The sequence below is a fragment of the Trichomycterus rosablanca genome, chromosome 14 (assembly GCF_030014385.1).
Source record: "Trichomycterus rosablanca isolate fTriRos1 chromosome 14, fTriRos1.hap1, whole genome shotgun sequence".
Taxonomy (NCBI): Eukaryota; Metazoa; Chordata; class Actinopteri; order Siluriformes; family Trichomycteridae; genus Trichomycterus; species Trichomycterus rosablanca.
The window spans coordinates 21,145,517-21,161,429 of NC_086001.1; the positions used below are offsets into that span (position 1 = coordinate 21,145,517).

Here is a 15,913-nt window from a genome sequence, read left to right on the forward strand (position 1 = left end):
CAACCACAAAAGGTTGAAACTGATTTTAGCTGGGCCATGATACATGCAGTTACACAGGTTTTTAACAAGTGCAACATTCAGGATTACTTAACAAGATGCTTATTGGTTTTGCAAGAAAAAGAGCAGTGCAAATTCACAGTTATCCATGTATGCTCAGCTCATATCATGAAACTCCTGTCTGTGAAGACCTCAAAGATAAAGGCCAAGAAATCAACTAAGGACCTGTTTCTCTACTCCTTTGGTCTTCTGCTAAATACAGTATCACTAACCAAAGTTAAGATCCTTATCAGAAGAATTGCTTGTGTTTTTACAGCAAAAAAGCAGACAAATGCTTACAAGCAGTGTTTAAGTTCCCTGAAGAAAGCTATTGAAAACCAGTCAACAGATTTGCTGACACCTAATGAGGTGACTTGCACTGATGCAGAACCACAAGATGACTTGGGTTTCACAAAAGGCTCACCTTTCACAACAATATTGGCCCACATCTTTTAAGATGCACGTGAAGGAAGAAGTAAGTATGAGGAAGACGATGATGACGAAGGTGATGAGACATGCACAGAAAATCCAAACTTCTGCACTGTGTTAGTGGACGTGTTGAAACGTTACACAGGCACCATACCCCTTTGGTCAGGACTGATGTTAAAAAACAAAACTCGGGATACGAATGCTTCTGTAGAGAACTGGTTCAGAACAACAAAACGAGTTATTCTAAGAAACCAGCTACACCGCCGACCTGGGGACTTCCTACAGACAATGAATGAATTTGTAGCAGGTAGAGTACGGGGGGTGACACTGAAATTGCCCCTTTGAATCAATTTTCATGTGCACCATTGCTGAGTGTGCCATGTTGGCTATAGATTTTAGGTATAAAATGAACTTGGGCCAGTCTAAAATCAACTTTTTCTTACAGAGAGGGACCAGTTCTGTATAATGGATTTGTTATTTGTCTGGCCCGACTTGAATTATGCCACCAGTATGCTTCTGAAATTGCCCCTTTGAATCAATTTTCATGTACACCATTGCTGAGTGTGCCATGTTGGCAGTTAGATTTTAGGTATAAAATGAACTTGGGCCAGTCTAAAATCAACTTTTTCTTACAAAGAGGGACCAGTTCTGTATGATGGATTTGTTATTTGTCTGGCCCGACATGAATTATGCCACCAGTATGCTTCTGAATAAAAATAGGTTTTCCTTACAGTGGAAATGCAGCCTGAAAGAATGAATTGAAAAAATATTAGTAAAGTAAATGTAAACCTGGTGGGGTAAGAATGATTCTGTGAAAGGTGAGGTCAGTCCAGAATTACACGGGAGGAGCTTGTCAATGATCTCAAGGGAGCTGGGAGCACAGTCACCAAGAAAACCATTAGTAACACACTTCGCCATAATAGATTGAGATCCTGCAGTGCCCGCAAAGTCCCTTTGCTCAAGAAGGCTCATGTACAGGCCCGTCTGAAGTTTGCCAATGAACACCTGAATGATTCAGAGAAAGCTTGGGAGAATGTGATATGGTCAGATGAGACCAAAATTGAGCTCTTTGGCATCAACTCCACTCGCCGTGTTTGGAGGCAGAGAAATGCCCGGTGGGGATGGTGTTCTTGGGGTTATATCCAGCATTTCTCTGCTCCCAGCTCCCTTTAGATCATTGACAAGCTCCTCCCATGTAATTCTGGACTGACCTCACCTTTCTCAGAATCATTCTTACCCCACCAGGTGAGATCTTGCATGGAGCTCCAGAGTGAGGGTGATTGACTGTGATCTTGTATTTCTTCCATTTTCAAATTATCGCACCAACAGTGGTCTCTTTCTCACCAAGCTTCTTGCTGATGGTCTTGTAGCCCATTGTGCAGGTCTACAATCTTGTCCCTGACGTCCTTTGATAGCTCTTTGGTCTTGCCCATGGTGGTCGAGAGATTTGAACGGAAGAAACTGATTCTGTGACAGGTGTCTTTTATACAGGGACAGGACTAATTTGTGTGCCTCATGGGCACATAACCGGTCTGTGGGGGTCAGAATTCTTGCTGGTTGGTAGGGGATCAAATACTTATTTCTCTTAATTAAATACAAATTAATTTATAACTTTTATTTAATGTTTTTTTCTGGATTTTTTGTTGATATTCTGCCTCTCTCTGTTAAAATAAACCTTCCATAAAAATTATAGACTGTTCAAGTCTTTGTAAGGGGGTAAACTTACAAAATCAGCAGGGGATCAAATACTTATTTCCCCCACTGTATATATATATATATATATATATATATATACATATATATATACAGTGTATCACAAAAGTGAGTACACCCCTCACATTTCTGCAGATATTTAAGTATATCTTTTCATGGGACAACACTGACAAAATGACACTTTGACACAATGAAAAGTAGTCTGTGTGCAGCTTATATAACAGTGTAAATTTATTCTTCCCTCAAAATAACTCAATATACAGCCATTAATGTCTAAACCACCGGCAACAAAAGTGAGTACACCCCTTAGTAAAAGTTCCTGAAGTGTCAATATTTTGTGTGGCCACCATTATTTCCCAGAACTGCCTTAACTCTCCTGGGCATGGAGTTTACCAGAGCTTCACAGGTTGCCACTGGAATGCTTTTCCACTCCTCCATGACGACATCACGGAGCTGGCGGATATTCGAGACTTTGCGCTCCTCCACCTTCCGCTTGAGGATGCCCCAAAGATGTTCTATTGGGTTTAGGTCTGGAGACATGCTTGGCCAGTCCATCACCTTTACCCTCAGCCTCTTCAATAAAGCAGTGGTCGTCTTAGAGGTGTGTTTGGAGTCATTATCATGCTGGAACACTGCCCTGCGACCCAGTTTCCGGAGGGAGGGGATCATGCTCTGCTTCAGTGTTTCACAGTACATATTGGAGTTCATGTGTCCCTCAATGAAATGTAACTCCCCAACACCTGCTGCACTCATGCAGCCCCAGACCATGGCATTCCCACCACCATGCTTGACTGTAGGCATGACACACTTATCTTTGTACTCCTCACCTGATTGCCGCCACACATGCTTGAGACCATCTGAACCAAACAAATTAATCTTGGTCTCATCAGACCATAGGACATGGTTCCAGTAATCCATGTCCTTTGTTGACATGTCTTCAGCAAACTGTTTGCGGGCTTTCTTGTGTAGAGACTTCAGAAGAAGCTTCCTTCTGGGGTGACAGCCATGCAGACCAATTTGATGTAGTGTGCGGCGTATGGTCTGAGCACTGACAGGCTGACCCCCCACCTTTTCAATCTGTGCAGCAATGCTGACAGCACTCCTGCGCCTATCTTTCAAAGACAGCAGTTGGATGTGACGCTGAGCACGTGCACTCAGCTTCTTTGGACGACCAACGCGAGGTCTGTTCTGAGTGGACCCTGCTCTTTTAAAACGCTGTATAATCTTGGCCACTGTGCTGCAGCTCAGTTTCAGGGTGTTGGCAATCTTCTTGTAGCCTTGGCCATCTTCATGTAGCGCAACAATTCGTCTTTTAAGATCCTCAGAGAGTTCTTTGCCATGAGGTGCCATGTTGGAACTTTCAGTGACCAGTATCAGAGAGTGTGAGAGCTGTACTACTAAATTGAACACACCTGCTCCCTATGCACACCTGAGACCTAGTAACACTAACAAATCACATGACATTTTGGAGGGAAAATGACAAGCAGTGCTCAATTTGGACATTTAGGGGTGTAGTCTCTTAGGGGTGTACTCACTTTTGTTGCCGATGGTTTAGACATTAATGGCTGTATTTTGAGTTATTTTGAGGGAAGAATAAATTTACACTGTTATATAAGCTGCACACAGACTACTTTTCATTGTGTCAAAGTGTCATTTTGTCAGTGTTGTCCCATGAAAAGATATACTTAAATATCTGCAGAAATGTGAGGGGTGTACTCACTTTTGTGATACACTGTATATATATATATATATATATATATATATACAGTGTATCACAAAAGTGAGTACACCCCTCACATTTCTGCAGATATTTAAGTATATCTTTTCATGGGACAACACTGACAAAATGACACTTTGACACAATGAAAAGTAGTCTGTGTGCAGCTTATATAACAGTGTAAATTTATTCTTCCCTCAAAATAACTCAATATACAGCCATTAATGTCTAAACCACCGGCAACAAAAGTGAGTACACCCCTTAGTGAAAGTTCCTGAAGTGTCAATATTTTGTGTGGCCACCATTATTTCCCAGAACTGCCTTAACTCTGCTGGGCATGGAGTTTACCAGAGCTTCACAGGTTGCCACTGGAATGCTTTTCCACTCCTCCATGACGACATCACGGAGCCGGCGGATATTCGAGACTTTGCGTTCCTCTACCTTCCGCTTGAGGATGCCCCAAAGATGTTCTATTGGGTTTAGGTCTGGAAACATGCTTGGCCAGTCCATCACCTTTACCCTCAGCCTCTTCAATAAAGCAGTGGTCGTCTTAGAGGTGTGTTTGGGGTCATTATCATGCTGGAACACTGCCCTGCGACCCAGTTTCCGGAGGGAGGGGATCATGCTCTGCTTCAGTATTTCACAGTACATATTGGAGTTCATGTATCCCTCAATGAAATGTAACTCCCCAACACCTGCTGCACTCATGCAGCCCCAGATCATGGCATTCCCACCACCATGCTTGACTGTAGGCATGACACACTTATCTTTGTACTCCTCACCTGATTGCCGCCACACATGCTTGAGACCATCTGAACCAAACAAATTAATCTTGGTCTCATCAAACCATAGGACATGGTTCCAGTAATCCATGTCCTTTGTTTACATGTCTTCAGCAAACTGTTTGCGGGCTTTCTTGTGTAGAGACTTCAGAAGAGGCTTCCTTCTGGGGTGACAGCCATGCAGACCAATTTGATGTAGTGTGCGGCGTATGGTCTGAGCACTGACAGGCTGACCCCCCACCTTTTCAATCTCTGCAGCAATGCTGACAGCACTCCTGCACCTATCTTTCAAAGACAGCAGCTGGATGTGACGCTGAGCACGTGCACTCAGCTTCTTTGGACGACCAACGTGATGTCTGTTCTGAGTGGACCCTGCTCTTTTAAAACGCTGTATAATCTTGGCCACTGTGCTGCAGCTCAGTTTCAGGGTGTTGGCAATCTTCTTGTAGCCTTGGCCATCTTCATGTAGCGCAACAATTCGTCTTTTAAGATCCTCAGAGAGTTCTTTGCCATGAGGTGCCATGTTGGAACTTTCAGTGACCAGTATCAGAGAGTGTGAGAGCTGTACTACTAAATTGAACACACCTGCTCCCTATGCACACCTGAGACCTAGTAACACTAACAAATCACATGACATTTTGGAGGGAAAATGACAAGCAGTGCTCAATTTGGACATTTAGGGGTGTAGTCTCTTAGGGGTGTACTCACTTTTGTTGCCGATGGTTTAGACATTAATGGCTGTATTTTGAGTTATTTTGAGGGAAGAATAAATTTACACTGTTATATAAGCTGCACACAGACTACTTTTCATTGTGTCAAAGTGTCATTTTGTCAGTGTTGTCCCATGAAAAGATATACTTAAATATCTGCAGAAATGTGAGGGGTGTACTCACTTTTGTGATACACTGTATATATATATATATTTAATTATAAGATATTGTAAGTATGTGAAACTTACCTGAACATACTGGACTTGGCTGTTCCTGAACAGTTTGCTGGTGAATGACTGGAGATATTAAAACTGAAGTGACAGGCCTATTCATGTCTGGTGGAGTCACCTGTGGTGCCTCTGCAAAGTGAGGCCTGGCTCTTTTGGCAGGAGGTTTATATGCTTTCTTTTCACCTTCACTTTCACTGTCAGATTCGAGAAATCTTCTATTTATCCTACAAATTAAGGTTTATTATTTATTAAGTACATATTTTCAGTATTCACGTATAATTGAACTTACATAGTAGACAGAAACATTTGCATATATACATACATACACATTGCTTGGAAAAGCAAAATGTCATACAGTAACTCCAAATACAACCTGTACACTACAGCAAATACAGTGTGGCCATTGAACCATATATCTTGTAATGCATCTTTATATATTCCCCTGAAACGTTAATCATTAGAAGATTACCTTTTGATTCTTTTTTTTACAGCAGGTACATTATCTTCTTCTGCTGTCTGTAGATCTGACACAATTTCTGCTCTTGGCAGCTTGCTTCTAGCAGCTTGAAAAGACTCTAATAAAATAGAAAAATATATGTAAATTATGTGGAAAAAGATCCACTATATATACCTTATAAAGTAACATTTTATTGATTGATTTATAAAAATGCCAGATCATATGCTGCCATAGGCTGTCATGTCAGATTATGCTCATTAAGCCATAAGAACCCATACACAGTTTTGAATATTGTCCATTGTCACATGACTTTTTCTGTAAATATTTTAAAATCCAGATATATAACATATATGTCACAACAATGATTTCATAACTTGTGTTTAATCATTTAGTTCTAGAAATGGGGTCAGAACTGAATAATGTATACAGTAATAAATTGTTAAATGTGTTGGAACAGACCTTCAGAAACAAAAAAATACACTTTTAAACCGAGCAGGTTTTGTCTAAAGAACAGAGAATCCATTTTGTAAATGAAGTCTCATGACCACACATTCATTCACTGTCCTGTGATGCATCCAACATGTTCAGTGTGTTTAACTTAGGGACTTGAGTTAAAGTAAAGGACAATGTGCTGTAAAGAACTTTATTGTCAAATTTCCATTATTTTAAATGTAGACTGTTATTAAAAAGAATTCTCTAGTTTCCACAAAACAATTCCACTTCATAATGATAGTACACCATCTGTAGACGTCACTCAGTTAATATCAAGCATTTCTGATGTATCATTTTTAAATAAAGGCCTTTTATATTGTAATAATTCTATTAATTTCAATCTAGACTGTTAATAAAAGGAATGCTCGTTTCCACAAAACAATTCCAGTTCATAATGATAGTACACCATCTGTAGATGTCACTCAGTTAATATCAAGTAATTCTGATGTATCATTTCTAAATAAAGGCCTTTAGTTATTCAATGGATAGTTAACATTATCTCCCATTTATTATTAAATACATGTGTAAAAATGATCAAACCTACATTTAAATATATTTACCTTCACTAAATTTGAGCAGTCGAAAAAGTGCACAAAATCAGGAACTTTGCAAACATTTCAACACACCACAGGGTCAGTGTTCCCAGATAGTGATTAAGATTAATCCAGGATTACTTTTTTCCTTATGGAAAACTGTCAAAGGGTTCTCTGAGTGATGCCACAGAAGATCCACGTTTGTTACCATAAAATACAAAGTTTGCACACGGGACATGAGAGTGTGAAGAACCTTTAAATTTTCCAAATTAAGATTCTTTAAGACTTCTTCACACTCACACATCCCTTCTACAAACATAGTATTTTATGGAACCAAAAGTAGTTCTTCTGTGGCATGACTCAGAGAACCCTTTGACAAAACAATGATTTTTTCAAGGGTTCTTTAGTTAAGGAAGTAGTTCTACTTAGAACTATGACTTCTATATGGAACCATTTCATGCTTAAAAGGTTCTTTGCTCAGTGAAATGGTTCTTTAGATTGATGGAGATTGTGTTGTGCATGGTTCTATATAGCACCAAAAGAGTTCTTCTATTGTTACAAGCTTGACATTGTAACACTACAAGCACCCTCTTGGTGCTAAATAGAAACATGTACAATGAATTCTCCATCCTATATAGGTCCTTAATGCTCATGGTCATTCACTTTACTAAAGAACCCTTGAAGAACCATTTTTTTTTAAGTGTGTACATTTATCAAAGGAGTATGGATTATTTACCATATTAACCTTTTTTCATACAATTACTAACAGTTGTCTTCTTACACTCAGGTTCACTGGCAAGACAGGTGTGCAAAAGACAAAGGTATGTAATGAACAAGCAATAGATCATTTAATAACTTTAATAACATACATTGAATGTGACAACGATTCTGTTTTGTATCTTTTGTCTAACTGTACAGAATGTCTTGCAGAAAACCATCATATTGGACACTTAGGCGAAAAGCAAAAGCATGGGTTGATCGAGACTTAGAGTCAATTCAGGCGCAGGGGGGGGCAGAGCATTGATTCAGAAACAGAAAACAATGCTCTACTTGAAGACAAAGATGACGATGATGATGATTTGGAGTTGATGGATTGCCAATCTGCTGTGTGTAATAATGACCTCAGTTGCATTACTAATGATGTATTTTTTGACTGTGAGGACTTTGATTCTGGATCAGAGTCAGAACTGGAGTTTGATTCTTTGCGTGATGAACTAGCAAAATGGGCAATTCAACACCACATCACGCGCAGTGCAATAAATGCACTGCTAGATTTCCTTGGCAAGTATCACTCAATCTTGCCAAAAGATGCCAGGACACTCTTGAGTACAGCAAGATCAAATGATCTGGCAATTCATGATAAAGCCAGTGGTCAGTACTACTACTTTGGTGTGCTCCAATCAATTACACACATTCTGCAAAAAAACAAGGGTTTAGTGACCAATACAAAACACCTGAAACTTCAAGTCAATATTGATGGGCTACCACTTTACAAAAGCTCACCAACACAGCTGTGGCCCATCCTTGGCACTGTTATTAACTTGCCACATCATGAGCCATGTGTCACAGAACCCTGACCTAAACTTTACTTAAAAAAAAAAAACCTGGGATAAATTCGACTGTTGGACGCGAGGCATTTTTGTCACATCCGGACGTGCACAAATTCCCACATATACACTAAAGAATCTTAATAGTTGTAGCCAAGTGGAGCTTAATGATCCAGTGACACTGACACACTGATAAGCCCCGGTTCTGGCTGTGTTGCTTAGGCGGGCAGTGAGAAAATCCAGGGGGAGCAATGCCCACCCCAGTTGCTTTAGTTTCGCCCTAAGCTGAACTCAAATCTAGAGCAGAAAAATACGCGCTCTACCCACTGCGCTACTCAAACAGCGGAGTAATAAACAGGTTGTTATGCTGATAAACCTGCGCACACATGGCGTCACCAAGATTAAAAGTGAACACTACTTAAAATAAAAACTAAACACTTTCTAATTCCCACGGTAGCAGCAGTTTCCTTCTGTTTCATACACATCACCCTGTCTCAGTCTAATCTGCAGCATTTCTCTCCCACTGTTAAAAATACGGAACAAAACGCGTCCTGTAACCACTGATGGTCTGTAACGCGTTACTTAGTAACGCGTTACTCTAATCTGACCACATTTTTCAGTAAAGAGTAATCTAACGCGTTACTATTTCCAATCCAGTAATCAGATTAAAGTTACTTATCCAAGTTACTGTGCGTTACTATTTTTGTCATTTTCCTTAGTGAAAAGATATTTTTGCTTTCCTCTTGGCAGGGGCGGAGCCAGGGGGTGGCCAGTGGTTGCCATGGCCACCATAAAGTAATCTTCGGCCACCCCTCTGGCCCCCCCACCACCGCTTTGCCGGCAATTTTTTTGCGGAAGCATTTCTGCACACAGGAGCAGCGCACCTCAGATGAGTAGTTCTTCACCAAAACAGTGCAGTAATACACTCAACATAAATGTCAACCACCAACACCATTACAGAAGTAGTACTATTTAGTAGTATTCGTGGCGCGCTACGAGTAAAAGCGCCAGCTTTTCTGCGCATTCCAGTGTTGCCAGATTGGGCGATTATCCGCCAAATTGGGCGGATTTTGTTGGAAAACAATTTAATAGCAGGTAAATAACACTTCTATTTAAAAGAAAATCTTCCGTTTTAAGAAGCTCCAGCATTGTAGAAGGCTATTAAAAGTAAAGTCAATTTTCAATGCTGATTTAGCGTAATAGTGTTGGTCAGTCTGTATCATATTCTTGAAAGAAAATTAAAATTTGTTTTCCATGCATTCACACTAGAATGTTCTGGGATTCAATTGAGTCTCATCAGTACACACAAGTTGGCAGCCAAATGATAAAGTATTGCAAAGGAATATCTTTGAAATATTCCGCATTATATAACTAATAAAGTAACTTGTAATCTAACTTAGTTACTTTTAAAATCAAGTAATCCATAAAGTAACTAAGTTACTTTTTAAAGGAATAATCAGTAATCAGTAGTCAGATTACTTTTTCAAGGTAACTATGCCATCACTGCCTGTAACAGTTAAATTGCAACAGTACAAGTACAAGTAGGTTTGATGTAGATTTTTATTTATTTTTTTTTTTTTTTACTCAGTACCAAAAGTTATTTAAAATGTAGCGAATTACAAATCTTAATACAAAACATACTAAAGTAAAAGTAAAATTACAGGTTGTAAAATCTACTTTAAAATGTACAAGTACACAAAAAAACTACTCAAATACAGTAACATGATTAAATGTAATTTGTTACTTTCCACCTCTGTATAAGCCAAACTATAAAAATGTGTGAAAAACAAGTATAAGTAACATCTGTGCCAACATATAATAATAATAATAATAAAACATTTTATTCATGTCACGTGGGAAGAAAGGACGCAAATGCAGAAGTAAATAAAAATAATAATATTTTATTTAATTATAAAGGACAACAGAAAGATAAACAGCAAACGAAAAACAGAACACAAAAAACCCGATCGGAAACTCCGACGGAGCTGCTGACGCAACTAAATGAAAAATAAACAAAGTGAAACCAAAACAGAAGGAAGCGGGACGCGAACCCCGGTCAGCCGCGTGGCAGCCGGGAGCGTTACCACCGCACTGTAGTGGTGCTGGGAAACGGGAGCGCGAGAACCTCTAATACGCTTAGGAGCGAAGGGAGAGGAGGGGAACTCCGAGGAGCGCTAGACCCAACACCGCGACTAACTATCGCAGTGACCGGTCGGCGCGCTCTGGATCGCGGAGCTGACACACCAATCTGAAACCAGAAAGAAACAAATAAACAAAGTTAGGCAGGCCTAGACTGCGGATTCGAACCGGGGTCTTTGGCACGACAACCGCTTGCTCAGCGGAGTCGCCACCCAGCGGTTGGAGAATCCAATATTCAGAATAACTGAAGGCACTGGTGCCAGAATACCTTCAGCGCTTTAACACAGCGCTGAGTGAAACCGCTAACGCTAAATGCTAGCGCAAAATGAACTGCAGTTCGAGGACTGCACCGCGTCGCACCACACTATATCTACGAGACCAACAGAACATACCAGTTACCTCAAACCTTGCGGTTTTACTTGCCCGAATGGCATACGCCACCAGGGCTACCAGCTAAGGCTACGAACGTGTGGACGAGCTGCCACCACGGACCGGAAAACAAACAAAGGTGCGACACCCGCTGCTGTGTGGAGCTGGCTTAAGTAGTCAGCCCCACAGCTGCGGGTGATCAGCACTAATTAGGAGGCCTGGTATAAGAGGCCTTTGTTTTCTGAGCTCTGTAATGTCTGCTTCGCTGGGAACCCGGGGCACGTTCACCAGCTACCACAGACCTCGTTATAATTCACAAGCGCCTTTCAAAACACTCAAGGACACCTAACAATACAAAACATCAGTACATAATTAATGACACAGATTAAGGGTAGGCGAGTTTAAAGGAATAAGTTTTAATATGTTTTGAAACTAGGGATTGAATCAATGGTGCGAAAGTCAGGAGGGAGAGAGTTCCAGAGATGTGGGGCAGAGTAGCTAAAAGCTCTAGCTCCCATATGAGGTACACTAAAAAGTTACAATAATCAATTCGAGATGTGACCAGGGCATGAACAAGAACATCAGCACTTCTAGGAGAAAAGAATGGATGTAGACGATTTATGTTACGTAAATGGAAATAAGCAGATCGTGTGAAATTGTTAATATGTGCATGAAATGAAAGATTGTGAGTGGAAGGAGAGACGACTGAGTTCTTCATCATCACTGAGAATTTGTTTTTAGAGAGAGGAGATTTTCTACCTATAAGAAGAATTTCAGTTTTATCAGCATTTAATTTGAGAAAATTGTAAGAGAACCATGTTCTTAATTCTATTAGACAATCAGAGAGAGATGGAGGAGGAAGAGTAGCAGTGGGCACAGTGGACAGGTATAGCTCGGTGTCGTCCGCATAACAATAAAATTGAATGTTGTATTTCCTAAAGATACGTCCAATGGGAAGCAGGTAAATGATAAATAGTAGAGGCCCCAGGACAGAGCCCTTAGGGACATCACTAGTAACAGGAGTTACTGTGAACATACTGTACACGTCTAGAAATGTATGAAGAAAACCAATCAAGCACAGTAGCACTAAGACCAATATATGCTAGCCGATCCAATACCTTTTATTTTCAATTCACTTCCACTATTAACTGATAACATTCACTTACATCAGGCTCTAAACCTCCTGGTTCTACCCACCATTCACTCCACTATAGATAATCACATTATTTTCCAGTAATAGTTTAACCTAAAGATTTATTCTTTTATTATTACTGTTTACTTATTAATGTTTACTGTGTAATTAATGACCTATTAATTACACAGTATAATTAATTCATTGCTAACCATTTCTCCCCAACACTGTGAGCATCATTTCTGTAAAATGTGAATGCGCTGGTGTTTTTTGAGATTACTCTAAATATTAAAACTCTTTCCACACTGTGAGCAGTGATATGGTTTCTCTCCAGTGTGAATGCGCTGGTGTATTTTCAGATCACTCTGTCCATTAAAACTCTTTCCACACTGTGAGCACTGATATGGTTTCTCTCCAATGTGAATGCGCTGGTGTATTTTGAGATGACTCTGTCTATTAAAACTCTTTCCACACTGTGAGCACTGATACGGTTTCTCTCCAGTGTGAATGCGCTGGTGTATTTTGAGATTACTCTGTCCATTAAAACTCTTCCCACACTGTGAGCACTGATATGGTTTCTCTCCAGTGTGAATGCGCTGGTGTTTTTTGAGATTACTCTGTCCATTAAAACTCTTTCCACACTGTGAGCACTGATACGGTTTCTCTCCAGTGTGAATGCGCTGGTGTATTTTGAGAGCACTCTGTTGATTAAAACTCTTTCCACACTGTGAGCACTGATACGGTTTCTCTTCAGTGTGAATGCGCTGGTGTTTTTTAAGATTAGTCTGTACATTAAAACTCTTTCCACACTGTGAGCACTGATACGGTTTCTCCCCAGTGTGAATGCGCTGGTGTATTTTGAGATCACTCTGTCCATTAAAACTCTTTCCACACTGTGAGCACTGATACGGTTTCTCTCCAGTGTGAATGCGCTTGTGTGTTTTGAGAGCACTCTGTCTATTAAAACTCTTTCCACACTGTGAGCACTGATACGGTTTCTCTCCAGTGTGAATGTGCTGGTGTCTTTTCAGAGCACTCTGTCCATTAAAACTCTTTCCACACTGTGAGCACTGATATGGTTTCTCTCCAGTGTGAATGCGCTGGTGTATTTTGAGATGGCTCTGTCCATTAAAACTCTTTCCACACTGTGAGCACTGATACGGTTTCTCTCCAGTGTGAATGCGCTGGTGTTTTTTGAGATTACTCTGTGTAATAAAACTCTTCCCACACTGTGAGCACTGATATGGTTTCTCTCTAGTGTGAATGCGCTGGTGTATTTTGAGAGCACCCCGGGTACTGAAGCTCTTCCCACACTGTGAGCAGACGTGTCCTTCTTCCTGTGTGGGACTGAGAGAGGTGTTAATGCTGACAGTACCAGAGGACGTTTGCTGATTACTGGAGCTTCTGGTGGGCATCAGATCCTCATGTTCAGTCTTAATCTTCACCAGAGTCTCATATTTATCATGGTTGCAGCTCTTGATGTGATTGTGGAGCTGATTTTGGGTTGTAGAGAAACGTGGACACGAGGAGCAGCAGAAATCCTTGTTCAGTTCTGAAGCAGAAAATAATCAATACATTTATAACATCATAAATAATCATTTTACCAAGATAAAAAATATCTTACTGAGTTCATCTTCATCTTCAGGTTCTTCCTTCTTCACAGGCTTCATCTGGAAACCTCCACACTGTTGGTCCTCTGGGGTGAGGTGTTCCTCAGAGGTGACGTGTTCCACAGGGATTAAAGATCCTTCACCTGAAATTCATCAATATGTGAAGAAGAAACTCAACAACTGGAGGAAACTGAAGGTTGTGGGTTTAGTTACCACAAATAAATACTACTTAGATTTAATCCAGACTGGAAGTATCAGCACTTCTCCACAGGACAGTACGGTACAGTACAGGTTCTAATCCCACTATCCACATTTTCTTATTATTTCTACTATACTAACCAAACTGTACTGTACTAACATGGCAAATTGCTCCACATTTACTTACAGAAGTAACTTCCATCTTCTTCCTCCTCCTTCTTTATTAGTTTCTCTTGGAATCCTTCATTTTGTAGATCTATGGGGGTGACGTGTCCCTCTTCTGCTGACTGCATTATTAAAAGATCTGACAGGCAGACGGACAGATAGACAAATGTACTTTATTCCCTATTAAAGAGAAATCCAGGAAAATTCTTTTACACTGTTTTAACTGTTTATTTTTAATGCTGTGAGGCTGTAAACAGAGTAAAAATGTTGAAACTATTGTGGGACTGAGCAGCATCAGACAGAAAAGACTTCTAATAGAACTTTTTGGGTTGGTTTCACACACAGGGATTAAGCCTAGTCCTAGACTACACAGCATTTTGAATGGAGATTCTCTATTTAAAGCTAAATGTAGTCCTGGACTATAAGCCTTAATCCCTGTCTGGGAAACAACCCTTTGAGTTTGGTGGAAGTGGTTTTGTGGCCCAAAGTGAAATGATGAAGTCTGATGTTCTTTACATCTAGTTTCTCATCCACTCCCAATAACAGTGCTGTACTAATACTTTTAACTTTTACTACAAACCTGTAAAACAAGCTGTAAACAAAGCTACAAGAACTCGCTGTTTCTATCAAACATTAAAAACTGTAAACAAAGCTGAAAATGTGACGCGTTTATATCAAAATGTTAGATTTAATAATGAATAAACTCTGAATCCGTTACAATCGACTGATTCATCGGTTCAATGAATCGGTTCATCAGTACTGAATCATGTGTGATGCTAACAGTTAGCGGAGCAGCTAATAGTTTGTGTGTTTAAATAAAACTGGAGTTAAAGCTCCTCAAATCCTCACAGTGATGTTTTATTATGAACTCTAGTTTTATTATTAATTAGAATGTGGTTATAATTAAATATAAGGGTTATAATTAAATACATATTTTACTTACAGATGAGGCTCTACAGCACAAACACAGCAGCTTCTTGTTCTTCTTATGATGTTTAATGGCGGTTGGCAGAACAACTTAAGACGCACCAGCGCCACCAACTGGACTGGAGTTGAACAGCAGCTTAGCAGTAAAACATCTCCATTAGCCCTGTATCTCTCAGCTACAGTGTTGGGGGAACGAACCGATTCTATTGAACGATTCTTTGAAATGAACTAAAGGAACCGAGTCGCTCTTCTAGTATAAGGACAAATAATTAAGGAATAAACTCGTTTAATGATGTTAAATCTGATTGGTTCATGGCGTTTGTGTTTTAAAGCAGAAACAAACACAGGCACATCTCTGCACAAGAGAGGATTTTTCTGAAACTAAATAAATAAAGTAAATAAATGGAATTTGTTTGTAGATGTGATTCCAGTGTACAGTATTTGTTTGGGTTTAGAATGTAACGTGAAAGTAAAGTAATGAGGAACGAGATTATATTTTCAGGATGTAATGAGTAAAGTAATCCCATTACAATTTTAGTTAAGTAATGAGTAATGAGTAATAAGTAATGAGTAATAACCCAGCTAGCACAATCATCTGGCCCAGTTCCCACTTTTCTATCGGCACAGTCGGCCGAGTGTCAGAATCGGCCAGAATCAATGTAGCCAGATCCGGCCCAGTTGTTACAACAGCTGGGTTTGTCTGGTGCTCGTAGAAACGCGTGCTCGT

At 40.0% G+C, this 15,913-nt stretch overlaps 1 protein-coding gene across 1 annotated transcript in view; it reads right to left on the reverse strand.

Moving 5' to 3' along the window:
• Positions 1–12,495: 12,495 nt before the first annotated feature.
• LOC134326913 (zinc finger protein 850-like) overlaps positions 12,496–15,913 on the reverse strand; it is a gene marked incomplete at its 5' end in the record, with an annotated part of 54,543 nt that continues 51,125 nt past the window's right edge. Inside the window, one exon of the mRNA XM_063009021.1 lies at positions 12,496–13,613. Coding sequence (XP_062865091.1) covers positions 12,568–13,613 — 1,046 coding nt within the window. The remainder of the gene's footprint in view (positions 13,614–15,913) is intronic.